Source organism: Mobula hypostoma, chromosome 20, assembly GCF_963921235.1.
Source record: "Mobula hypostoma chromosome 20, sMobHyp1.1, whole genome shotgun sequence".
Taxonomy (NCBI): domain Eukaryota; kingdom Metazoa; phylum Chordata; class Chondrichthyes; order Myliobatiformes; family Myliobatidae; genus Mobula; species Mobula hypostoma.
In genome coordinates this window covers 6,326,083-6,354,050 of record NC_086116.1, presented here as the reverse complement: position 1 = coordinate 6,354,050, position 27,968 = coordinate 6,326,083, and the positions used below count along the sequence as shown (strand labels likewise).

The 27,968-nt window shown below is 45.8% G+C and overlaps 1 protein-coding gene across 1 annotated transcript in view; it reads right to left on the bottom strand.

Moving 5' to 3' along the window:
* itpr2 (inositol 1,4,5-trisphosphate receptor, type 2) overlaps positions 1–27,968 on the bottom strand; it is a 324,764-nt gene that overhangs the window by 113,341 nt on the left and 183,455 nt on the right. Inside the window, exons 30-35 of the mRNA XM_063072308.1 lie at positions 23,764–23,964; positions 19,702–19,953; positions 9,766–9,891; positions 4,845–4,973; positions 1,704–1,824; positions 260–450 (exon numbers count right to left, since the gene is read on the bottom strand). Coding sequence (XP_062928378.1) covers positions 260–450; positions 1,704–1,824; positions 4,845–4,973; positions 9,766–9,891; positions 19,702–19,953; positions 23,764–23,964 — 1,020 coding nt within the window. The remainder of the gene's footprint in view (positions 1–259; positions 451–1,703; positions 1,825–4,844; positions 4,974–9,765; positions 9,892–19,701; positions 19,954–23,763; positions 23,965–27,968) is intronic.

The following is a 27,968-nucleotide window of genomic DNA, read 5'->3' as shown; positions in this document are numbered from 1 at the left end:
TTCAATGTACACATGGTAAATAAATGACTGAATCTGAATCTTGCTCATGAGTAAAGTAATATATATAATTTATGTTAATTTAAGCTTATTTTAATGTGCTTGTTTTATAATGTACTATGCTACTGCTGCAAAAGCCTAATCTTCACGGCATTATACCCTGTGGATATGTCTCCATGACATCAATAAACTTGAACTTGTTACTCTATAGGTTCCAGATCTCCAAGGTAACTTCCCATTATCTGTTTAAAAGCAGCTTTACCTGCAACTTCTCTATGATGCTCCTGTAGTCCAAGCAGGGCCCCCCACTCAGGTCCTTGTAACGGGGTGCACTACGAGTGGACATTCGCCAGCCTATCACTGCTCTCTGGACCATGTTGGTGTGGGTCTTCAAAAACAGGGCGTTCACTTGACTGTCCAGATCTACAGGGATTGCTATAGCTCGGCTCTTGGCTGCAATCAAAAGTTGAATGTTACTTATGTATCCTTGGGTCAGCCTTGTCTCGGTGAAGTTGCTGGTTCGAGTCCGGCCTCAGCTTGTGACGCAGGTTTGCATTTGGGTGCAACATACTGATGGAATGCTGCACAGTCCGTGGGACATGACTCTAAACCAGGGCCTCATCTGCACTCTCAGGCAGATGTAGAACATCCCAAGCAGAGGGGAGTTATGCCAGGATTGTAACTGAAAAACAAACTCTTAATATTTCCTTTTTTTAGGGAGTTTGCTCTATCCAATTGTGAACTTTACATCTGAGGCCACTTTATACTTCTCACAGCCACAGTAAAGCAGCCAACATAATCAAAGACCCCACCCACCCCAAATATTCTCTCTTTTCTCCTCTTCCATTGGGGCAAAAGATACAAACGCCTGAAAGCATATATCAGCAGGCTACCTGCTGTTATAACACTATTGAATGGATCTCTTGTACCATAAGATGGACTTCAGAATTTTTCAGGAACTCAGCCCAAACAACTTGGCTTCTCAGAACAAGCAGCAGCAAGTTTGATATAGATAGAACTTGAATAACAAACTGAAGAAGCTGGAAATCTGAAATATAAACAGAAAGTGCTGGAAACACTCAGCAGGTCAGGCAGCATCTGTGGAGAGAGAAGCAGACAAGTTTTCAGGTTTGGGATTGTTTATCAGAACTGGGGAGGAGAAAAGCAATTTGTTTTATGCAGTAGAAATGATGGGTAGGGAGTACAGGAGGAACTAACAGAATTTCTCTGATAGGTGGAGGTGGGATGACCTCATGTGGTAGTTAAGGAGTACCAAACATCCAACTTAAAACAAGGTGAATTTTATTCCACTCCCAAACACCTGTATGTCTTAATTGTCCACCGAACTATCCCACTTGCTACACAGTGTATCAGCATGATTTTTCATTAAATTATTGACATCAGACTCCCATAACCCCTCTGAAACACATTGTCTGAACTAAGTTTGAGGGATTATGAGCTGCAGTTTCTTTCCAATCAGATAGTAGGATGCACCTTCCTCAGTTCCATTCAAAAACAGAGAGGGCTTATGCTTTTTGCTGGTCCCTACCTTGCAGCCAGCATCCCTGAGATTACAAGCACATGTTCCCCACCACTTTCTCGCCCAGTATCACTCCAAAGTAAGTTGATTTCAAAAGAACTCATTGTCAGAGATCAAAGAGACTGGGGGAACAAACATTCCAATCCCTCGCACCATGCAGACTTACCAACTTCAGCCAGAGTTTTGATGCAAGACTCCACTGAAGACTTCTGAGATGGAGTTGGCCAGGAGCAGTTGTAAATTCTAAAGGCAGACTGGAGCAGTTGGATAAATATTGGCTGGTGTGTCTACAGACAGAAGGAAATATGGAAGACCATTATAAACATTTAATACTCAGCGTACTTCTCTCAGACGTCCACCATCCAGGCCATGCTCTCTTCTTGCTACTACCGTCCGGCAGCAAGTACAGGAACCTTAGGTCCCACACCACCAGTTTCAGCAAAAGTTATTACTCTACAACCATCAGGCTCCTGAACCAGTGTGGACAACTTCACTCTCCACAACACTGGACTGATTCCACAACCTATGGACTCACTTTCAAGGACTCTACATCTCAGCATTGTTTATTTGATTTTATTATTTGCAAAAAATAATGTATCTCTTGCACATTGGGTGCTTGTCACTTTTTGTTGTTTATTTTTTCATAAATTCTATTATATTTCTTTATTTCTCTGTAAACACCTAGAAGAATCTCAAGGTAGTATGTGGTGACATGTACAACTTTGATAATAAACTTACTTTGAACTTTGAACTGAAAAATCATTATCGGAGACAGTAAAAATTAGACCGCCCAGCTGATTTTAAAGTTGCTTCAGACTTTTCCTGGTCCTAAAGATAACAGCTAGGACTCTCCAGACTTCAAGACTGCCAAGCTCTGAGCAAACAGATGCGAGGTAACTTGCCCACTCAAACACACAGCAGGAGACTGTGAGGATATACAGAGAGCGGCGACAGCAGGCTGGCTGGTGCCATCCAAACACTGTGCACTGCACAAAACTAAAATGTACATGGTTCCATCTTTGGATTCACTGCCTCACCAACATTAACTCTGCTTTGTATAAAACCATAAAACAGAACATGAGGCAGAATTAGGCCTTTCAGCCCATCGAGTCTGTTCCCCCATTCAATTATGGCTGTTTTTTTTTCGGTTCTCCTGCCTGCGCCCTGTAACCTTTACATCCTTAACAATCATGACCCTATCAATCTCTACCTTAAATACACCCAATGATTTAGCCTCCATAGTCCTCTGTGGCAAAAAATTTCACAGATTTGCCACCCTTTGGCAAAAGAAATACCTCCTCATCTCAATTTTAAAGGGATGTCCCGTTATTCTGAGGCCGTGCCCTTGATCGCCTAATGGAAACGTCCTCTCTACATTCACTCTACCCAGCACTTTCAGTATCCAGTAGGTTTCAATGAGATTCTCCCTCATCTTTCTGAACTCCATCAAAGACAGGCCCTGAGACATCAAATTGTACTCAGACTTTGAGCCTTCTGCTCCTGGGATCTGAAGTATCTGGTTTTATCACAGTGTCCGGTTTTCCTACCCAAGCAAGACCACACTTGTGATAGAGTTGAGGATCTGATTTAGAGTTGGAGCATTTCAAACACTGAGCCTATACACTCTAGGCTTTGGAGAAGGAGGGGTGATCTCATTGAAACATATATTCTGATTGTGCTTGCTGGGGAAGCTGACATTCCCGGAACCGGATGGGATGGGATGGCTGGATGAGATCGCAGCCTCAAAGTAAGTTATGGGCCATGAACGACTAAGTTTAAAAGAAGTCTCTCCACCCAGATGGAGGCAACTTTCTGGAATTCTCCACCCAAGAGGGCAGAGACTCAATGACTGAGACCCTCAAAAACCAAGATGTGAACATTTGCAGATATTAGTAGAATTCAGGGATAAGGGGCTAGTGCAAGAAAAGTTCATCCATGATATATTGGATAGTAGAAAGAGCAGAGGGCCCAAATGGCCTGCTGCTGATTTTAGTTCTTGTGTTCATCTGTTTGCAAATAGATTAAAATTTCTGATAAGACTATAAGACATAGGATGCAAATTTACCAACACACACATCACCACAAACTGCCAAAGTCCACACCCTGCCACAGTATACACACACATCTCAGGACAGATTGCTATCTCATGTGTTCATGCATGTCAGCCACGTCACCCCTCCCCCCCCCCACACACACACACAAACAAACAACTCCCCAAACACCATTCCCCCCTTTCCCCAACACACTTCAACGTTCATTGTACAGGATAATATTAAAGTAATTTAAATCTACAAAGAGACCATCCCTGGTGTACTACATAGGTCTCAGTTGGGAGCTGTTTGGAGAAAGTTCACTAGCTGATTGCTGGGATGCACAGGTTGTCTTGTGAGACACCGTCGCTCGAATAGGTTGGGCCAAGTACCCACTGGAATTTAAAACAATTAGGGTTCTGAGGGACTGGATGAGACTAAGGGGGTGTTTTCCCTCTTGGGGAATTCCAAACAAGGAAGCAGCGTTTCAAAACAAGTGCTCACCCAGAAAAGGCAGAGATAGGGTGTTCTTCTCCGAGGCTCAAAAATCTTTGGAATTTTCTTCTGCAGGGAACCATGCAGGGTGAGTCACTGGATACATGAATGAAGTTATTGTTTGGGGACCAGGCGGGAAGGCGGTGAAAGGATAAAGAATGGATCAGCTGTGATCAACTGCAAGGTGAAAAAAGGCTAATCGAGGGGCTTATTGTCCAATCAACAATGACCACAAGAAAGACCCCCCCCCCCATCCATCATCTAAGCCATGCTCTCTTCTCAGTATTACCATTGGACAGAGGGTGTAGAGCCTTAGACTGGACATCATCAGGTTCAGGAACAGTTATTACCCTACAATTATCAGGTTCCTGAAACAGCATGGATAACTTCACTTAACTCAACTCACAGCCTCACTTTTTTACAACTCAAATTCTCAGAATTTTTTGCTATTTGCACGATTTGTCTTCTTTTGCACATTGGTTGCTTGTCAGTGCCATTTTTTTCACAAATTCTATTGCATTTCTTTATTTTTCTGTAAGTGCCTCCAAGAAAATGAAGTCAAGATGGTACATAGTGGCAAACACTGCATGTACTTTGATAATGCATTTTACTTTGACGACTCACAAAAGGTGTCAATTAACTGCACCATTAAGTTTGTGTACAAAGGCGGCAGGAAAGAACTCAGTAATAAAATAGGAAAAGTTCAGCGAATTCTATTTAGCCTTCGAACCCCCTCAGATTCAGAGGGATTATGCAGATACACTCTCACCAAGGTGCCTCACCTGTAGACTTGTGCTATTGTCAGAGAACGGGGAGCTGAAGAACCCGCTGACTATGTTCATCACCGCCTCTGTCACATACTTCTCCAGCGCAGTATCTGCATGCCTCCTGTCCGTTGTGGAGTTGCAAACCTTCATGAAGACAGTCGGTGGAGGGTAAGTGATTGCAAGGGAAGGGGGGTGCAAACAGAATTAAAGAGACAGCAAACCACACTGATGTATGGAGGAGAAGAACAAAGGGAAACACCAACTATTCCGAAGATCTTCATCTCAGCTGATGAATCACATCATGTTATAACACAGCCAGATGATCTAAGTAACTTTAAACTATTATTGGGACGAAGTTCTGATAAAAGGTCTTGGCCTGAGGCACGAACTGTTTATTTCTCTCCAAGATGCTGCCTGAGCTGCCCAGTCCCACACCGCCAGGTTCAGGAACAGTTATTACCCTACGACCAGGCGCCCGAACTTGACTCACCTCAACTCTGAACAAATTCCACAACCTATGGACTCACTTTCACGGACTCTACACCTCATGTTTTCAGTATGATTGATTGATTGATTATTATTATTACTATTATTTTTCATTTGCACAGTGTGTCTTCTTTTGCACATTGGTTGTTTGTCAGTCTTTGGCTACTTATGTATAATTTATTGTAAAATTCTACTGTATTTCTTTGTTCTGCTGTGAATGTCTGCCAGAAAATGAATCTCAAGGTAATATATGGTAACATATATATACTTTGATAATAAATTTCTTTGAACTTTGAGTTCCTCCAGCGTTTTGTGTGCATTGCTCAACTGAGCAGAATCCTTTGTGTCTTTACATACTTGAATCAGGTACAGGATTTTGAGTTGAGCACAGTGCAACAGATGCAGTTCGTAAAACACTTTGGGTCAAACTGGTCATGGGAAAGGTCATTAATTGTCCACTTCACAATATTGTAAGAAGCCGCCTTGATTAAAGGAACGTCTTTCATGGCATCAGATGGCCCTTAACACATTATTGTCAATAATATACTTTGAAGTGTGTTCAGTATTGTAATGAAGGAAATCGCAGCAGCCAATCTCAAGCTCTCTTAAACAGCAATGCAGTAGCAAACAGATAATTAGTTTTATAATGTTGAACGAGGGACAAGAATTAGTCAGAATATTGTGGAAGACTCCCTCGCTGCTTTTCAAGTACTGCCAAGGTTTAGTTCCATCCCAGAGCACAGCTGAGGATTTGGCCTGTTGTTTTATCTAAAAGACTATTCCCCTGACAAGACAACATCCCTTAGTACAGCCTGAGGCATCAGGATGGATTTTGTGCCAAGCAATATAAAAGCTGCTGGTAGAAGTTAGCAGGTCAGACAGCCCCTGGGGAGGGAAATGGATTGAAATGAGACCCTTCATCGGGAATGAAAGATAAGGTTAAAGATTAGTTTTATTTGTCACATGTACATGGAGATATATAGTGAACGGTGCCGTTGCGTCAAATCGAATCAGTGAAGATTATGCTGTCACCATGCTGCTAGTGACAACATGGAATGGCCCACAACTCAGTGACCCCAAACTGTACATCTTTGGGGTGTGGGAGGAAACTGGATACCTGAGGAAACCCACACGGTCGTGGGGAGAATATATAATTTCCTTGGAGACAGTGACAGGAATCGGACCCCATTCTTACAGCTGGTGACTGTATAGTGTTACACTAACCAGTTACCATGCCAGGCAGGGGATTGGGAGGAAATGACCAGTATAAAGAGGTGAGGGGAAGGGATGGAGCAAGAGCCAACAGGCAATAGGTGGATCAAGGTGGATTCAGATGGGTGACAGGCAAGGAGAAGGGGGAGAGGGAATAATGACGTGGAAGACGGGAGAGTGGGAATAGTGATGGAAGCTGGGACGTGTCAGGTGGAGGGCAACGAAAAGCTACAGGTGATGGAACCCGATAGGAAAGGAACCAGGAGCATAGAATCAAGTGAGGGATGAGAATTTTGCGTCAAGTTGCCGGAATGGACTAGAACCCACCAACTGCTGACTTAAGAGGCAAAAATGCTACCTCAGGGTTTCTCAACTGGCATTCTGCAAGAGATTGTGACTTTAAAAAATAAACTTCATTTTCTGAACTTGGCACAAGGCGCGATGCTAGCACTCGCAGTGGAGGGCAGGGACCGAGCAGCCCTGTTATCAGTCTCGTTCGTGGTCTCTCAGCCCGGGATGGCAGTGTGCAGTGATAATAAATTAGTGATAATAATGCGTGTTTATCTGCTTGAGTCCATTCTCAGTTTATACGCGAGGTAGGGAAGGTCGTTGGAAAATGCTGAGTGTTGTATTGCACAGAGGGGAGGATGGTAGGCTGATAATTTGTGAGCGCTGTATTGCACGGAGGGAAGGATGGTAGGCTGATAATTGGTGAGCATTGTATTACACAGGAGGGGAGGATGGTAGGCTGATGATTGGTGAATACTATGTTACACAGAGGGGAGGATGGTAGGCTGATGATTGATGAGTGCTGTATTACATGGGAGGGGAGGATGGTAGGCTGATAATTGGTGAGCATTGCATTACACAAGAAGGGAGGACAGTAGGTTGATAATTGATGAGTGCTATGTTACGGGGGCGGGGGGACAGTAGGCTGATGATTGGTGAGTGCTGTATTGTATGGAGGGGGAGATGGTAGGCTGACGAGGAGGGTGAAGTGCATTTTCTGAGCATTGAATCGACTCGCCCAACTTGGGCTGTGACGTCAACCTCTCCCTCCCGAATTACCTCCCCAAACTTCCCTTTACACACTGCTGACTGCCTTATGGATGCAAATAAACTTTACTAGTGTAGTAGAAAATTGGAGGGAAATTTTCACTTTAAAGACAGTCCAGTGTGGTGATTTTTGAAGAGGAGATGTGAGATGGGAGGATTCTAGGCCTGGGCCTACGGACAATTCCGATAAGGTTAATAATGAAGAATTACAATCTTCTGAGTCATTTCACTGCACTAGTGCAACAACGGATGCAAAAGAAGTCCGTCTTTACAATGAAAGCTACTTGTCAATGGACTCGTGATCCAAGTTTGCTACATACAGAAATCTGGTGGCTTAGCAAGGGAAGAGTTCTTAATAGAGTATTTGAGCTGATAGGTGAATTGCAGGAGTACTTTCAAGAAAATAGTAGACCAGATTTTGCTGAGTGCTTCGAAAGTGAAGAATGGCTGCAGAAACTAGCCTACTGAGCAGACATTTTTCGTCATATGAACCAGTTGAACAAGTCTCTGCAAAGTCCTGGAGAAAATGTTTTGACTTGAAGTGACAAGATTCTTCAATATAAAAGGAAACTGAATCTTTTATAAAAGGAAACTGAATCTTTGGAAAAAAATCATTGTGGAAAAGGAAATGTTGAAATGTTTCCACTGCTGCTTGGGCTTGAGAGTGAGGAAGGATAACAGAAGCTCTCGAGTCTTATTGAAAACCATCTAGGAGAACTGCAGAACAAAATTGAGCAGTTGTTTTCCTCCCTTTCAACACAAGTTTATGGCTGGGTGAGGGACCCTTCCTCAGAATCTTCTGCTCAGCCTGAGAACTTGACTTTGAGAGAAGAGGAAGAACTTTGTGATTGTGCAGTCTGCAGTCTGATTGTGCACTCAAGATGAGATTTACTGACCTGCGCCTAGACAAGTTCTGGATTTCTGTGAAAAAAGAGTAGCCTGCCATTCATAGGAAATCAATGAACATTTTGTTACAGTGTTCAACTTCTTACATATGTGAGCAAGCTTTTTCTTGTTTAGCAAGCATCAAGAGCAAGGATAGAGATCGTCTCCTTTCAGTTGAAGGTGAAATCCGAGTGTGCTTATCTCAAGTTTGACCCAGAATTGAGCATTTATGAAGCAAAAAACGAGCACAGGTTTCGCGTGCTAGGCCTACATTTGAGCCTGATCATGTCACATAGTAAGAAAATGCTTTTTCAAAGTCTTGTATAAAATTGTGTCTCAGGCTATATTTTTACTCATATTGCTTTGGCTTATGGTTTTTTGTAACTACTATTCAACATTGTCAGTTAATTTTCATGTTGTAAATAGCATTAATTAAAATCAATTTACAACCTTTATTTAAATTAAATCTACTGAACCTACCTTTAGAAGAACTAAATCCCATTTTGGTTTAAGCTAGTTATTTAACAGAGATTCATTATATTTGCCTTTATGAGTTTTTAAAATTTGTGAAAGGGAAAGAAAGAGATTAATTTCAAGAAAGGTAAGCTAAGCTTAATTACCTGTTTTTTTCCAAGAAAGGTTAGCTAAAAAAAAATTTCTGTACTCAAAAGAGCATTGACAATTATTGTTGGATGATTATATCTTCAGCTTACTGATCACACTAACATACCGTGAGCTGTAGATATAATCACTTCTGTGCAAAGGTTCCCCGAGGCCTGAAAATTATTTCTAGGGTTCCTCCAGGGAAAAAAGGTTGAGAAAGGCTCTTCAATAAGAAGCTAATCAAAATGATATCAGACTGGATGTAAAATATCAAGACAATTCATTATCATCAGATTAATTTCCCCTTATCTTGTGAACAGGAGACTACTTCTACAGCATAATAAAATGTTACACTAGCTGATACATGATTAAATTACATCCCTTGTTTTAAATATGATATACGGTATGGAATTGAGCATAGACAGTAAATAGGAAGCCATATAAATTTAATTGGCAAATAGCATTCAATAACTGTGGTTATGAGCGATTAAGTTAATAATTCTTTGCTGACTATGTTTTGTAATACTTTGCTGAAGCCTTGCTAACTTCCCCGTGCAATGCCAACAAGGATTCACACAAGCGAACCGCTCTCTTAGGGCATCCACACTTTGAAAGTAATGTTTTTTTAAATCTTTGATCCCTACTGGAGCTGCAAAATGTGGCAGAGGAAATAATCATTGACACATAGACTTACCCGATTCATATCAACAATAAAATTTTCAAACAGCTTCCAAATGTGGTTACTTGTGTAAATCTCTTTCATCTCCACCTCTGTGTCCACATAGCAATGGTTCACAAAGTTAACGTATGCTGTCTTCACCTGGAAGAAACAGATTTACTGACTCATCAAGGAATTGTTTAAATCACCCAAACAAAAATGCTTGTGCTTTTAGGAAAGATTTTAATCCACAAATAATCCTAGAGCAATATAGCACAGAAACAGGCCCTTCTCTGCACTGAGCAAGATTCTACCCACATTTGGCCCATTTCCCTCAAAACCTTTCCTGCCCAAATGTCTTTTAAATGCCGGTACTGTGCCTGCCTCAGCCACTTCCTCTGGCACCTGTTCACATACACACCATCACCCTAGACAAGAAGTTACCCCTCGGGTTCCTTTGAAATCTTTCCCCCCTCATCTTAAACATCTGCTCCTTTGGTTTTGATCCCCTTTCCTTGGAAGAAAGACCGTGTGAATGCACCCTATCAATACCCCTCCTGATTCATACACCTCCATGGTCTAAGGAGTAAAGTCCTAGCCTGCCTGACCTCTCCCCATAACTTGGGCCCTCAAATCCCGGCAACATCTGACCATCTTCATTCTCCAAATGACGTAGCTGTGAAGGGAATTTCAGCCAGTGTCTGTCAGGATATTCACCGGGGGGGGGGGGGGGTGTCACTTTCAAGGGGAGTGCAAAGCGCAATCTTCCCTCATTCATGTTGCCGTTACCCTTCCTAACCACTGCCTATTCTGGTGAGATCAACAAACCAGTTGTTTCATTTGGGAGGATTCCCCTCAGTCTACCCTCTGCCCCAGCTAGCCACACCAACCCAACAAAACACCTCCATGGCCTTCTTGTGGTTATTGCCAACAAGGGCAGCCGAGAGCATGCACAAAATGCTGGAGGAACTCGTCAGGTCAGGCAGCATCTATGGAGGGAGTAAGCAGTCGATATTTTGGGCCAAGACCCTCCATGAGGACATTCCGAAGAGGTCTAAGAGTGGCAGAGGCAGCAGAGAAAAACGATGCCCACAAGTGACCACAGACCCAGTCTCCTCAGTCAAGACAATATCTTCAGGAGCAAGAGAATCCCCACTGAAGAGTAGGGTGATAGGCAGGTACAGTGGATGATACAGTGACACAGCTAGTAAAGCCCACACCTCCAGTGATCCAGGTTCAATCCTGACCCTGTGTGCTGTCTGTGTGGAGCCTTCCGGCTATTTACCAGTTACGTAGTTGTTGTAAACTGCCACCAGTATGTAGGTCAGTGGCAGAATTCGGAAGGAATTAATGTAGAATTTATATTTAATTTATTGTTTATTCAGATGCAGCTAAGTTTTTCATTGCACTTGTGCATCTGATAATAACCTTGACTTTGACTGCACACTACGTTATTTTCCTCAGGTTTATTTTGTTCTAATTGTGTTCTTTCTTGTATAATTTTGTATAATTATTTTGTGAAAGGTGTGTCTCTGCTGCTACATGTCTGGCATGCCGTCGCCAGCAAGGTTTTCATTATACAGTATTTGCGAATGTACATGTACTTTTCCATATGACAATAAAGTCGGTTTTGACCTTGGGTTAGAGTGGGAGCAGCACAAATGGGTGCTTGTTGGTCAGACCAGACACATTGGGCTGAAGGGACTGTTTTTATGCTGTATCTCATGGCTACAAAGGAAAGGATCTTCAGGAAGTTCAGAGAGGGGTTTCACTTATCAGTTGCCAGCTTGTACTCCTGACCCTCGCCTCACCTTCTTATTCTGGCTTCTGCCCCCTTCCTTTCCAGTCCTGATGAAGGATCTCAGCCCAAAACATTGACTATTTTTCCTCTCCTTAGATGTTGCTAGATCTGCTGAGTTCCTCCAGCATTTTGTGTGTGTGTGTGTGTGTGTGTGTGTGTGTGTGTCTAAATAAGAAGAGATTCTAGTGGTCAAAATCAGTGGTTTGGCTGAAAGAAAGGTAGCATCAACTTATAGAGGTTTTTAAACTCTGAGGATAAAAGGTAAGGAGACTGCTCTCGGACTTTTCCCCATGGTTGGGGAATTAAAACTAGACAGTAAAGTTTAAGTGAGAGGAATAAAATTTAACAGAGACTTGAGGGGCGACTTTTTCCACATAGACAGTAGTGGGCATGTGGAGTGAGTTACCTGAGGCACTTACAATCGCAAAGGCATTTATTCAGGTAGATGGATATGAAGGGTTGAGAGAGATATAGGTCAAGAGTAGACAAATGGGACCAGTTCAAATAGGCACCTTGGTTGGCATGGACAAGTTGGGTAGAAGGGCTCAGAAATGAGCTGTTCTAACCAACCAACGCATGTCTTTGTGGTGCACGTAATGTCCTCTACCCTACCTCACCTAACTCTGCTCCCTCATCGTTGCCTGGCGACCACTTAAGTGACTTCCATCTGTCTCGACCTCTGCCTGTAGGTGCAAGTTTCACATTGTCACCACTCTTTGGGCAAAGGAGACTTGCCTAAATTCCCTCGAGATATATAACGACTGCAGGATATAGAACATAGAACATAGAAAAGAACAGCCCACGATGTTGTGCATAATCAATTAAGCTAATGAAAACTAATCCTTTTTGCCCGCATGTTGTCCATATCCCTCCATTCGCTGGCATATTCATGTGCCTATGTAGGAGCCTCTTAAACACATCTGTTGTATCTGCCTCCATCACCAGCCCAGGCAGCACATTCCAGGCATCCACTACTCTCTGTGTAAATAAAATCTAGCCTTGCATATCTCCTTTGAACTTACCCTGTCACATCTTAAACTCATGCTCTCTAGTCTTAGAAATTCAGTCCTGGGAAAAGACACCGGCTGTCTATCCATGCCTCACACAATTTTATAAACCTCCCTCATGTCTCTCCTCAGACTGCTGTGCTCCAGAGAAAGCAACCCAAATTTGCCCACCTTCGCCTTCCTGCACAGGCATTCCAGTCCGGGCTGATTCTGATGACTCTCCTCAGTGGCATCCCAAGTAGAAATACCTTTGCCACTTCAACCTGATTAAACAACTTCAGAATGTTTAAGATTTCTTTGGGCCTTCCATCAGGCTGTCTTTCCCTTCTAATCAAGTTATTCCAATAGTTTATCTCTCAGCTATGGCTCCATAAAACCATCAGATCAAGTGAAAACTGAGAGACAAACTATTGGATTGTCAAGTTATCCTTGTATGAATTTTTCTGGACACTCTATGACACCTCAACACTGAAATCAGAGGTCTCGGGGGAATATAAAATACTGAAGCAATGGGCTTGCTTCACATATTCCATTATGAGCGTTTGAAACATTGAATTACTTTGTAAAGTTTACACAGGATATTCAGTAAAGAAACAATCCACTCCTGCATTTATACTCTTTCTCTCTTCTCTCTCTAGAGTCATAGAGTCATAGAGCACTACAGCACCGAAACAGGCCCTTTGGCCCATCTAGTCCATACTGAATTATTACCCTGCCTGTTCCCATTGACCGGCACCTGGACTGTAGCCTTCCATACCCCTCCCATACCTGTACATCAAAACTTCTCTTAAAAGTTGAATTTGAACCCACATCCACCACGTCTGCTGGTGGCTCGTTCCACACTCTCACCACCCTGTGATGAAAGAAATCCCCCCCTCAGGTTCCTCTTCAAAATTTCGCCTTTCGCCCTTAGCTTATGACGTTTAGTTCTAGTCTCACCCGACTTCAGTGGGGAAAGCCTGCTTATCCATACCCCGCATAAGACTGTATACCTCCATAAAATCTCCCCACATTTTCCTACACTTCAGGGAATAAAGGAAAAGCCTATTGAACCTTTCTCTATAACTTGGGCTGTCAAGTCCCAGCAATGTCCTGTTAAATTTTCTCTACACTCTTTCAGTCTTATTGATATCTTGCCTAGAGGTAGGTGACCAGACCTGCACCAATTAGTCCTCACCAATGTCTTTTCAACTTCAACATAACATCCCAGCTCCGAGACTCAATACTTTGATTTATGAAGGCCAATGTGTCAAAAGCTCTCTGTGAAGCCACTTTCAAGGAATTGTGGATCTGTACTTGTCCTGCTATATGTATCAGTGTCATCTTCGAACCCTTCCTCTTCACCTATTTGAACAAACTATCCTTAAACATACCTGTACTGTCATATCAAGCATGTGGGAGCTGGTTTTCACATTCCATCACCAGAAAATCTGCTAGGTGGCCTCTCAGGAGATGAAGAATCAGGTTGTTTGCACTTCTGAAATATGAAAACCTCCTGCCTCTAGTACAATTCTAGTAAGGTCATTCCCCTCCATTCTTCTGAGGTCTAAAAATATATCTATAATTTCTTTAGCTGTTGGTGATAGGGCTTATTCCCGGTCTTATTCCAGGACTTAACCTTCAATGCCATTGAAGATCAGAAGACTTCCACTTCCTGAAGTCCACAGTTAATTCCTTGGTCTTACTGACGTTGAGTGCAAGGTTGTTTTCACAACACCACTTAACCAGCTGATCTATCTCACTCCTGTACACCTCCTCATCACTATCTGAAATTCTGCCGAAAATAGTTCTGTTGTCGGCAAATTGAATGATGGCATTTGAGCTGTGCCTAGCCACAGACAATCGTGGGTTCAGAGGGAGTGGAACAGTGGTCTAAGCGTGCACCCTTGAGGTGTGCCACTGTTGATTGGCACTGAGGAGAAGAAGTTATTTCCAATCTGCACCGACTATGGTCTCCCCGTGAGGAAGTCAAGGATCCAATTGTAGAAGGAGTTACAGAGTACCAGGATTTGGAGCTTGTTGACTAGAACTGAGGGTATGATTGTGTTGAACATTGAGCTGTAGACAATAAAAAGCAGCCTGACATAGGTATTACTATGGTCTATGTGATCCAAGGCCGCGTGGAGAGCCAGTGAGATTGAATACACTGTGGACCTATTGTGGCAATTGGCAAATTGCTGTGGGTCGGGGTTCTTGCTTAGGCAGCAGTTGATTGTGGCCATGACCATCTTCTCAAAGCACTTCATCACAGCAGATGTGAGTGCAAACGGGCAATAGCCACTGAGGTAGCTCACACTGCTCTTCTTGGGCGCTGTACGATTGTCACACTTTTGAAGCATATAGGAACCTGCTACTGCAGTAGCGAGAGATTGCAGATATCCTTGAACAATCCTCCCAGTTGGTTGGCACGGCTTTTCAGAGTCCTACCAGGTACACCATCGAGCCCTGATGCCTTGTGAGAGTTCACCCTCCTGAAAGATGTTCTGCTGTCGGCCTCCAAGACAGAGATCACAGGGTCATCAGATGCGGCAGGGATTCACCCAGGTGTAGTTTTATTCTTCTTTTCAAATCATGTATAAAAGGCATTGAGCTCATCTCATCTTGTTGGAAATAATGGCCTGCAAACCCTGTCTGACCTGATGTGCATCCAATACCATTTCTGACTTCAATTGGAATTGATTTTCGCCCTTAAGATAGCCTTCCATACGTTGGACTTGGACTTCTTGTATAGTTCTGGATTGCCGATCTTGAATGCCACAGCAAGCTACGAATCTCCTGGTTCATCTATGTCCTGAGGTTTGTGTCTGTCCGGTATGTTCTCGAAGGCACACACTCATCCACACAGGTCTTGGTGAAGTCAGTGACAACTTTGGTGTATTCATTCAGATTCAAAGATGAATTCCTGCACATCATCCAGTCCACCGACTCAAAGCACTCCTGTAAACACTACTCTGCCTCCCTTGAATACACCTCCTTGGTCCTCACAACTGGTGCTGCGGTCTTTAGTCTCTGTCTGTACACCAGGAGTAGAAGTACAGCCAGGTGATCACACTTTCCAAAGTATGGCTGTGGGATAGCACGGTAAGCATTCTTGATGGTGGTATAACAGTGGTCAAGTTTGATGTTTCCTCTGGTTCCACAGGTGATATGCTGGTGGGGTTTGTTCAGAGACTTCTTCAGGCTGGCCTGGTTGAAATCCCCAGCAATAATAGAGAAGGCATCTGGGTACATAGTTTCATGTCTGCTGATCGTGGTGCTCAGCTCCTCCAGTCCTGCCTGACATTGGCCTGAGGTGGAATTACACTGCTACCAGGATGATGGCTTAAATCTCCTGTGCCGGATAAAAAGGACAACATTCATCCGCCAGATATTCCAGGTTGCGTGAGCTGGACTGAGACAGAACTGCCAATTCTGTTTAGTACGTTGAATTAATCATAAAGCATACTCCATCTCCTTTAACGTTAAAAGGCTGAGCTGTCCAATCTTTGCAGAGAATGGCGAAGATATCGGGCTGAAGTGCTGTGTCTGAAATGGCAGGTATGAGCCACGTTTCCATGAAGCAAAGTACACAGCAGTCTCTTATGTCCCTCTGGTACTGTAATCTTGCCCTGAGGTCTTCAGTTTTATTTTCCAGAGAGAGTACATTTGCCAGCAGGATAGTAAGGAGTGGGGGCCTAAGGCCTCTACATTTCAATTGTACCTGCAGACTGGCATGCCTTCTGTACTTCCATTTTCTTAACTGCATTCACGACCCAAGTCTGCAGTCCGAGATCCACCGATATTGTTAGATTTGAGTATCCCTTGATTTTTTTTTAAACAGCTTAAAGTAATGTTGCTTACTGAAGGCTGTGACTGAATTTCAGCTGTAGTGGCCCTAAATGATTCTATTGGTGCTGCATGCAAAGAGTCGCCACTTATCAGCTGTGTCCTGATCAAATTTGCTAATTACACCACTGTTGTTTGTAGAATCTCAGATAGCAATGGGGAGGTGTACAGGAGTGAGATACCTCAGCTGGTTGAGCGGTATTGCAATAGCACCTCGTACTCAATGTCAGCAAGACCAAGGAATTGATTGTGGACTTCAGGAAGGGGAAGTTGTGAGAACACACACCAGTCCTCATTGAGAGATCAGCAGTGGAAAGGCTGAGCAGCCTGAGGTCCCTGGGTGTCAACATCTTGGAGGCTCTGTCGTGGACTCAGTACATTGATGTGGTCATGAAGTCATGGAGGAGATTAGGTGTGCCACCAATGACTCTTGCAAGTTTCTATAGGTGCGTGGTGGGGAACGTTCTTTCTGGTTGCATCATCACCTGGTATGGAGGCTGCAATGCATAGGGTCACAAGAGGCCGCAGAGGGTTGTAGCAAATCTATCTCAGCTCCATCACAGGCACAGCCCTTCCCACCGTTAAGGACATCAATAGGTGTGCCTCAAGAAGGCAGCATCCATCATTAAGGCTCCATGCCTTTTGGGACATGCCCTCTTCTTGTTATTGCCATCAGGGAGGAGGGTGAAAGAGCCTGAAGACCTACGCTCAATGATGCAGAAACAGCTCCTTCCCCTCTGCCATTAATGGTCCATAAACACTATCTCATTATTCCTTTTCTTTGCACTATTTATTTAGTAATTTATAGTAATTTCATGCCTTCTGCCTCAATCATAAATGTGATTTTGAATCTTTCCAGACTGGGTCCAATGCCAGTATGTCCTTTCTTAAATAAGGGGACAAATACCGTGGTCTGGGTGCAGCCTCTATGCCATCTCTAATAGTAACAATACCTCTCTATTCTATCTCGAAACTCCAGCCCTCTTGCAATAAAGGGCTAACGTGCTGTGTGCCTTGCTGTACCTGCCTGTTAACGTTGTGTGACTGTTGCTCAAGAACACTCAGAATCCTCTGCACTTTGCTCTTCTCCAACCTCTCTCCGCTCAAATAATTGTGACCTCTCTATTCTGCCTGTCAAACTGCGATGCCTCACGCCTGTCTATGTTACTCCTTATCATTCCCAAGCTTATTAATGTCTTCCTGAGTCATAGAGCACTACAGAGCAGAAACAAGCCCTTCAGCCCAACTAGTCCCTGATAGCTATTGTTCTGCCTAGTCCTGTCAACTCAGACCTAGTCCATAACCCTCCATTCTCCTCCATCCATATGCTCATCCAAATCTCTATTAAATGTTGAAATTGAACCCATATCCACCACTTCCACTGGCAGCTTGTTCCACACTCCCACTACCCTCATGTTCCCCTTAAATATTTCACCTTTCACGCTTAACCTGTGACCTCTAGTTCTAGCATTACTCAGCCTCAGTAGAGAAAGCCTGCTTGCTTTTACACTACCTAATATCGCTCATAATGTTGTATACCTCTCCCCTCGTTCTCCTACGCTCCAGGGAATGAAAACCGTAACCTATTCAACATTTCCCTATAACCCAGGTCCTTAAGTCCCAGTAAACTGTATTGTACTCACTCAACCTTATTGATATCTGCCCTGTAACCAGAACTGCACACAATGATAGAAACAGTCAGCACTTAATACTGACTATGCTCATCTCATCTAACTTGAACCGACTGGCAAAACTCCAATCACTGAAGTTTACCAAAAGTTTGATCACTTTGCACGAAATTGTTCTTGTTGCATTCTCCCTTGTAAGACGTGTGTCTATTTTTTGTTTCTATTTTTCTTGTGAATGCTGTTGATCTGCTTCTCTGTGCCCGAGCTGCTGGTGCATACATGTACTTGTGTATTTGACAATAAACTTGGCTTTGACTTCGGATACCAGAAAACTTAGAACCTGTGTTTTTGGAGCCGGCAACTAAATCATTGTGAGCAGGAGCAATCCCACCTTTAATCCTTGTGTGAGTCTGTCTTCCCCTGTAATACCCTTTATTTCTGAGCTCTGTTTTTGTTCTGAAGCTATTGATGGTAAATCCAAACAGGAGGAAATCTGCAGATGCTGGAAATTCAAGCAACACACACAAAAAGTGCTGGTGAACGCAGCAGGCCAGGCAGCATCTATAGGAGGAGGTACAGTCGACGTTTCCGGCCGAGACCCTTCGTCAGGACTAGCTGAAAGAAGAGCTAGTAAGAGATTTGAAAGTGGGAGGGAGAGGGAGTGATCCGAAATGATAGGAGAAGACAGGAGGGGGGAGGGGTGGAGCTAAGAGCTGGAAAGTTGATTGGCGAAAGGGATACGAGGCTGGAGAAGGGAGAGGATCATGGGATGGGAAGTCTAGGGAGAAAGAAAGGGGGAGGGGGAGGGAAAAGCCCAGAGGATGGGCAAGGAGTTATAGTGAGAGGGACAGAGGGAGAAAAAAGAAAGAGAAAAAGGGGAAAGGGGGAAAAAAAAAGAAAAATAAATAAATAAGGGATGGGGTACAAAGGGGAGGTGGGGCTTTAATGTAAGTTAGAGAAGTCAATATCCATGCCATCAGGTTGGAGGGGTAGCCTGAAAATCCACAGAAGCTACAGAACCCGTAAAACCCAGGGCTACAGAAGTTCCAAAGACCTCATCTCTGGGAGGGGAAGGACCTTTGATGATGGGGACAACTTGAAAGACTGGCAGCTTCCAACCTGATGGCATGAACATTGACTTCTCTAACTTACGTTAATGCCTCACTTCCCCTTCGTATCCCATCTCTTATTTATTTATTATTATTATTTTTTTCCCCTTTTTTTCTCCCTCTGTCCCTCTCACTATAACTCCGTGCCCATCCTCTGGGCTTTCCCGCCCCTCCCCCTTTCTTTCTCCCTAGGCCTCCCGTCCCACGATCCTCTCCCTTCTCCAGCCTCATATCCCTTTTGCCAATCAACTTTCCAGCTCTTAGCTCTTTCCCTCCCCCTCCTGTCTTCTCTTATCATTTGGATCTCCCCCTCCCCCTCCCACTTTCAAATCTCTTACTAGCTCTTCTTTCAGTTAGTCCTGACGAAGGGTCCCGGCCCGAAACATCGACTGTACCTCTTCCTATAGATGCTGCCTGGCCTGCTGCGTTCACCAGCATTTTTTGTGAGTGTTGCTATAGTAAATCCATTCTGCTGTGTCCTCTGACCCACGCATTCCTTGCTGTTATTCAAAAGTCACTGGCAACTTCTCCTTCTCCCAAGACCCATGAATTCCACCCCAGCCCAGGTTGCCTGAACGAGGAAGGACAGAGCTTGTGTGTACCTCAGGTATGCAGTCATCATGGGTCACCACTCTCACGATGTCATCCAGAGGCAGCAGGGAGTTGCACTTGATCTCAGTGTACACATTCTTCCCCTCCGTGCAAGTAGCCAGTAGCTCAACCAGAGTAACGTGGTAATTCAGCGCTCCATTTTCATCGCAACGCTCCTGTTCCGATGACATCATTTGCAACAGGAGAGGAAAGGAAGCCCTGTCGTTGTAGAAGACCAGCACGTCTTCTCCTCCATTGGCCAGCTGAGAATTGCACCAGGAAAATACCAAGAATTACTGCTTGTGATGCAAAGTGTCAACTCCACCATGGACAGTCCCAACCCCAGCTACGAAAGGGGAGGGTTAGGCATGTGGCCAGCAGCCCCATCCCGTAAAAACCCAAAGCCACAGAAATACCAACAGAAGTTCCAAAGACCTCATCTTTGGGAGGGGAAGGACCTTCGATGATGGGGACAACTTGAAAGACTGGTCCAGGACAGAGGGCTCTGGTGAGCTGCTGTCTGTGACCTTTGCCCCTGTGGGGGTAAGTGAGTAAGGTGCAAAATGTCACATTCCACCAACAGGAGGCGACATTAGTGGACTGTTAAAAGGAAAAGTGTGGTGCTGTTCCGAGTACAAGCCCCTCCTACTGAGATGCAACCATCACTAATGTCTGGTGATTAGGGAATCAAATAATCAATACTGTAAATAATTGATCCCAATACATGACCTAAAACTGCATAATTCTACACAGGACAAATGCTGTGTTCATGAAGCATGATTTATTCTGAGAATACATTCAGAATAATTCATGTGAAGTACTTCAAAGGTTGGGATTTTTGCATGCGAGATACGCCACGAACTGTAACTAGGTGAGCGAGCAGTTGATCTTATTTTTAATCATTATGGTAGTCTTTGTCAGGTGCGAATATTGGACAGGGCAGCTCCTGCACCCATTGAGGTGACAGGGTCTGAACAGAAACGTAACCAGTTAACATTTGCTCCAAAGATTTCCAGCACTTGGAAATGAAACCAACTACAGTTTGGGGTCTATTTCACTGCACGCAGCTCACACTGTCACACTGTTCCCAGTTGTGCCATTACCTCGGCCCACACTGTCACAGTGTCTCCAGGGCGTTTTACCAGTTGTGCCGTTACCTCGGCCCACACTGTCACAGTGTCTCCAGTGCGTTTTACCAGTTGTGCCGTTACCTCGGCCCACAGTGTCACACCGTTTCCAGTGCGTTTCACCAGTTGTGCCGTTACCTCGGCCCACACTGTCACACCGTTTCCAGGGCGTTTCACCAGTTGTGCCGTTACCTCGGCCCACACTGTCACACCGTTTCCAGGGCGTTTCACCAGTTGTGCCGTTACCTCGGCCCACACTGTCACACCGTTTCCAGGGCGTTTCACCAGTTGTGCCGTTACCTCGGCCCACAGTGTCACACCGTCTCCAGGGCGTTTCACCAGTTGTGCCGTTACCTCGGCCCACAGTGTCACACCGTCTCCAGTGCGTTTCACCAGTTGTGCCGTTACCTCGGCCCACACTGTCACACCGTCTCCAGTGCGTTTCACCAGTTGTGCCGTTACCTCGGCCCACACTGTCACACCGTCTCCAGTGCGTTTCACCAGTTGTGCCGTTACCTCGGCCCACACTGTCACACCGTCTCCAGTGCGTTTCACCAGTTGTGCCGTTACCTCGGCCCACACTGTCACACCGTCTCCAGTGCGTTTCACCAGTTGTGCCGTTACCTCGGCCCACAGTGTCACACCGTCTCCAGTGCGTTTCACCAGTTGTGCCGTTACCTCGGCCCACAGTGTCACACCGTCTCCAGTGCGTTTCACCAGTTGTGCCGTTACCTCGGCCCACAGTGTCACACCGTCTCCAGTGCGTTTCACCAGTTGTGCCGTTACCTCGGCCCACACTGTCACACCGTCTCCAGTGCGTTTCACCAGTTGTGCCGTTACCTCGGCCCACAGTGTCACACCGTCTCCAGTGCGTTTCACCAGTTGTGCCGTTACCTCGGCCCACAGTGTCACACCGTCTCCAGTGCGTTTCACCAGTTGTGCCGTTACCTCGGCCCACACTGTCACACCGTCTCCAGTGCGTTTCACCAGTTGTGCCGTTACCTCGGCCCACACTGTCACACCGTTTCCAGGGCGTTTCACCAGTTGTGCCGTTACCTCGGCCCACACTGTCACACCGTTTCCAGGGCGTTTCACCAGTTGTGCCGTTACCTCGGCCCACACTGTCACACCGTTTCCAGAGCGTTTCACCAGTTGTGCCGTTACCTCGGCCCACACTGTCACAGTGTCTCCAGAGCGTTTCACCAGTTGTGCCGTTACCTCGGCCCACACTGTCACACCGTTTCCAGAGTGTTTCACCAGTTGTGCCGTTACCTCGGCCCACACTGTCACACCGTTTCCAGTGCGTTTCACCAGTTGTGCCGTTACCTCGGCCCACAGTGTCACACCGTTTCCAAAGCGTTTCACCAGTTGTGCCGTTACCTCGGCCCACACTGTCACACTGTTTCCAGGGCATTTTACCAGTTGTGCCGTTACCTCGGCCCACACTGTCACACCGTTTCCAGGGCGTTTCACCAGTTGTGCTGTTACCTCGGCCCACACTGTCACACCGTTTCCAATGCGTTTCACCAGTTGTGCCGTTACCTCAGCCCACACTGTCACACCGTTTCCAGGGCGTTTCACCAGTGGTGCCGTTACCTCGGCCCACACTGTCACACCGTTTCCAGTGCGTTTCACCAGTTGTGCCGTTACCTCGGCCCACACTGTCACACCGTTTCCAGGGCGTTTCACCAGTTGTGCCGTTACCTCGGCCCACACTGTCACACCGTTTCCAATGCGTTTCACCAGTTGTGCCGTTACCTCAGCCCACACTGACACACCGTTTCCAGGGCGTTTCACCAGTTGTGCCGTTACCTCTGCCCACAGTGTCACACCGTTTCCAGAGCGTTTTACCAGTTGTGCCGTTACCTCGGCCCACAGTGTCACACCGTCTCCAGTGCGTTTCACCAGTTGTGCCGTTACCTCGGCCCACACTGTCACACCGTCTCCAGTGCGTTTCACCAGTTGTGCCGTTACCTCGGCCCACAGTGTCACACCGTTTCCAGAGCGTTTCACCAGTTGTGCCGTTACCTCGGCCCACAGTGTCACACTGTTTCCAGGGCGTTTCACCAGTTGTGCCGTTACCTCGGCCCACACTGTCACACCGTCTCCAGTGCGTTTCACCAGTTCTGCCGTTACCTCGGCCCACACTGTCACACCGTTTCCAGGGCGTTTTACCAGTTGTGCCGTTACCTCGGCCCACAGTGTCACACCGTTTCCAGTGCGTTTTACCAGTTGTGCCGTTACCTCGGCCCACACTGTCACACCGTCTCCAGTGCGTTTCACCAGTTCTGCCGTTACCTCGGCCCACACTGTCACACCGTTTCCAGGGCGTTTTACCAGTTGTGCCGTTACCTCGGCCCACAGTGTCACACCGTTTCCAGTGCGTTTCACCAGTTGTGCCGTTACCTCGGCCCACAGTGTCACACCGTCTCCAGTGCGTTTCACCAGTTGTGCCGTTACCTCGGCCCACAGTGTCACACCGTTTCCAGTGCGTTTTACCAGTTGTGCCGTTACCTCGGCCCACAGTGTCACACCGTCTCCAGTGCGTTTCACCAGTTGTGCCGTTACCTCGGCCCACAGTGTCACACCGTCTCCAGTGCGTTTCACCAGTTGTGCCGTTACCTCGGCCCACACTGTCACACCGTTTCCAGTGCGTTTTACCAGTTGTGCCGTTACCTCGGCCCACACTGTCACACCGTTTCCAGTGCGTTTTACCAGTTGTGCCGTTACCTCGGCCCACAGTGTCACACCGTTTCCAGGGCGTTTCACCAGTTGTGCCGTTACCTCGGCCCACACTGTCACACCGTTTCCAGGGCGTTTCACCAGTTGTGCCGTTACCTCGGCCCACACTGTCACACCGTTTCCAGGGCGTTTCACCAGTTGTGCCGTTACCTCGGCCCACACTGTCACACCGTTTCCAGTGCGTTTTACCAGTTGTGCCGTTACCTCGGTCATCACCATATCCTGGCACTTCTTCACGTATTTCCCATCGGCTTTTACGATGGTCTGCAGGAACTTCAGGTACAGCACATGCCGGCCGTGTGTCTCGATGCAGTGTACAAAGTGCTGGATGACCCTCTCATTGATCTCGTTGCACAGGTGGTAGTTGTTCAGAAAAATGTGCCGCATTGTTTCTGCTTCCAGGAGCTGCCAACACAAAAGGTAGGAACAACGTTCAGTGTCTGTGACAAAAGAGAGACTGCATATGCTGGAAATCTTGAGCAACACACTCAGAAAGTCTTGGAAGAAATCAGCAGCAGGTCTTCCTCATCTTGATGAAGTGTCTCGACCCGAAGCATCGACTATTCATTTCCCTCCATAGATGCTGCCCGACCTGTCGAGCTCCTCCTGCATTTTGTGTGTGTTACTCCCTCAGGTTGATGCTTGGCTAGCTGGACAGGGCAATGGCCGATGGAACGTAATCCTGATAGGTCCGATTCATTTTGGGAGGAAGAATAAGGCCAATACATACTCAGTGAATGGTAGGGCCCAAAGAACAGAGATTAGCTTTGTAAAGATTAGCTTCCTTTCTCACGTGTACATTGAAACATACAGTGAAATGCATCACTTTGCATCAGATCAAAACAGCAAAGATTGTACTGGGCAGCCTGCAAGTATTGCCATGATTCCAGTACTGACAAAACAAGGCCACAATTCACTACCCCTAACCATAGGTCTTTGGAATGTGGGAGGAAGATACAAACTCCTTACAGACAGTGGCAGGAATTGCAAGCCCATTTTACAGCAGTCTGTTGTGTCTTATGGCAAGTCTGGGAATACTGAGACCTTGATGTAATGTCCAATAGATGCCTGGAGGTGGCAGTACAAGCTGATTAAAATGGGTAAGGCATGTGGGATGCAGGCTGTTCTTCACCAAGTCTTACTTGTGCAAGGCAAGTTCTTTACACGAGTAGTAGGTGCCCAGATCGGACTTGCAGGGGTAGTCGGGGGAAGCACACAGAATGGTGGCATTTGAGAGGCTTTTAGATAGACCACGAGTATGCAGGGAATGTCGGGATATGGATCAGGAACAGGCAGGAAAGGATCAGTTTCATTTGGCGTCATGGTTGGCATGGACATTGTAGTTGGCAGGGAGATTGTGGGCCCAAGGGTCTGTTCCTGTGAGCACTGCTCTACATTCTAATCTCAGAGCATAGGGATGGTACAGCTTTTGGAAGACACTGGTGAGGTCACAGATGGAATACTGTGTACCGTTTGGCTCACACCTTTTGGTCCCCTAATCTGAGGAAAGACATCTTTGCCATAGAGGGAGTACAAAGAAGGTTCACCAGATTGATTCCTGGGATGGCAGGTCTTTCATATGAAGAAAGACTGGATGAACTGGGCTTGTACTCGTTGGAATTTAGAAGATTGAGGGGGGATCTGATTGAAACGTATAAGATCCTAAAGGGATTGGACAGGCTAGATGCAGGAAGATTGTTCCCGATGTTGGGGAGGTCTAGAACGAGGGGTCACAGTTTGAGGATAGAGGGGAAGCCTTTTAGGACCGAGGTTAGGAAAAACTTCTTCACACAGAGAGTGGTGAATCTGTGGAATTCTCTGCCACAGCAAACTGTTGAGGCCAGTTCATTAGCTATGTTTAAAAGGAAGTTAGATATGGCCCTTGTGGCTACAGGGGTCAGGGGGTATGGAGGGAAGGCTGGGTTCTGAGTTGGATGATCAGCCATGATCATAATAAATGGCGGTGCAGGCTCGAAGGGCCGAATGGCCTACTCCTGCACCTATTTTCTATGTTTCTATGTTTCTATTACTGTGCGGAGGGTGTAGAGGAGATTCACCAGAATGGAGCACTTCAGTTATACACAGAACGTGGAATATTACAGCACAATACCGGCCCTTTGGCCTAATACATTGTGTCGCTAGTTTAACCTACCCAAAGATCAATCTAATCGTTCCCTCCTACATAACTGAGATGAGAAAATCTGCAGATGCTGGAAACCCAAGGCAACACACACAAAATGCTGGAGGAACTCAGCAGGCCAGGCAGCATCTATGGAAAAGGGTAAACAGTCAATGATTCAGGCCGAGACCTTTCAAGTCCTGATGAAGGGTCTCAACCCGAAACGTTGACTGTTTACTAGATGCTGCCTGGCCTGCTGAGTTCCTCCAGCATTTTGTGTGTGTTTCTCCTACATAACTCTCCATATTTCAATCATTCATGTGCCTATCTAAGAGTTTCTTTAATAAAACTTATGTATTGCCTCTATTACCAGCCCTGGCAGAACATTCCAGTCTCTGCATAAAAAACACATACCTCTGACATCCCCCACTATACTTTCCACCAATAACCTTACAATTATGTCTTCCTGTGTTAGCCATTTCTGCCCTGGGAAAATTTTTCAGGCTATCCCCTCGTGCTCAGGGGAGACCAGAGAGGCGGGGTTTGTCTTTCTTGGACAAAGTGGATCCTGTGGGATGTACACAAATCATAAAGGACACAGAAAAGTAGACAGTAAGAAAATGTTCCTCCTATCATGCTATGTAAAACCGGAGGGTACAGGTTTGTCATGGAGAGTAAGAGATTTATAAGGGAACTGAGGAATCCTTTTCTCCAGACACAAAGTATTTGTAATGTGAAGGGTTGCTGGAGGCAGAGACTTGGCCAACATTAGGAAACATTTAAATGAGCCATAAAATTGACACGATATGAAAGGATGGAAAGCAGAAATACTATAGCAACACACACACAAAGTGCTGGAGGAACTCAGTAAGCCAGGCAGCATCTACAGAAAAAAATACAGTCGATGTCTCAGGCCGAAACCCTTCTTCAGGACTAGAGAAAAAAGCTGAGGAGTAGATTTAAAAGGTAGAGGGAGGGGAGAGAGACACATAAGGTTATAGGTGAAACCTGGAGGGGGACGGATGAAGTAAAGAGCTGGGAAGTTGATTAGTGAAAAAGACAGACAGAAGGCCATGGAAGAGAGAAAAGGGGGAGGAGCACCAGAGGGAGGTGTTGGGGGGGCAAGGGGATATGGTGAGAGAGGGAAAGGGAATGGGAAATGGTGAAGGGGGGGCGGGGTGAGGGGCAATTCCGGAAGGTTGAGAAATCGATGTTCATGCCATCAGGCTGGAGGCTACCCAAATGGAATATAAGGTGTTGTTCCTCCAACCTAAGTGTGGCCTCACCACAATAGTGGAGGAGGCCATGGATGGACATGTTGGAATGGGAATGGGAAGTGGTATTAAAGTGGGTGACCATTGAGAGATCCTGCTTTTTCCAGCAGACAGAGCGTAGGTGCTCAGCGAAGCGGTCTCCTGATCTATGTCAGGTCTCACCGATATACAGGAGGCCACAGTGGGAGCACCGAACACAGTATGTGACCCAAATGGACTCACCTCACCTGCAAGGACTGTTTAGGTCCCTGAATGATAGTGAGGGAGGAGGTGTCGCACTTGTTCCGCTTGCAAGGATAAGTGCCAGGAGGGAGATCAGTGGGAAGGGATGAATGGACAAGGGAGTCGTGTAGGGATCGATCCCTACGGAAAGCACAAAGTGGGGGGGGAGGGAAAGATGTGCTTGGTGGTGGGATCTCGTTGGAGATGGCAGAAGTTTTGGCTAATTATGTGCTGGACGCGGAGGCTGGTGGGGTGGTAGGTGAGGACAAGAGGAAACCTATCCCTGGTAGGGTGGTGGGAGGATGGGGTGAGGGCATACGTGTGTGAAATGGTAGAGAAGCAGTGTTGATGGCGGAGGAAGGGAAGGCCCTTTCTTTGAAAAAGGAGGACATCTCCTTCATTCCGGAATGAATAGCCTCATCCTGAGAGCAGATGCAGCAGAGACGGAGGAATCAAGAGAAGGGAAAGGCGTTTTACTCAGTGATCAGCACGGATGTAGCAGGCCAAAGAACCTGTGCTGAAGGATTAGTTTAGTTAGGTGTTTAGTTACTAGTTTTATTAGTTTGCCAGAACATCATGAGCTGAAGGGGCCCGTTCCTTTACTCTGTTCTGTGGTTTTAATAAGCTTTAAAGTTTGCAACACCTCAAGAAGCTTCATGTCCAAAGTACTTAGAAACTGCAGTGCAGAAAGTTTCGTGGCTCAGCATGATTCCACGAACACATGACATCTGTGCCAGGTGTCTACTTTAATAAATCAGAGTTAACTGAGACACATTATTGACCAGGGCACCTCT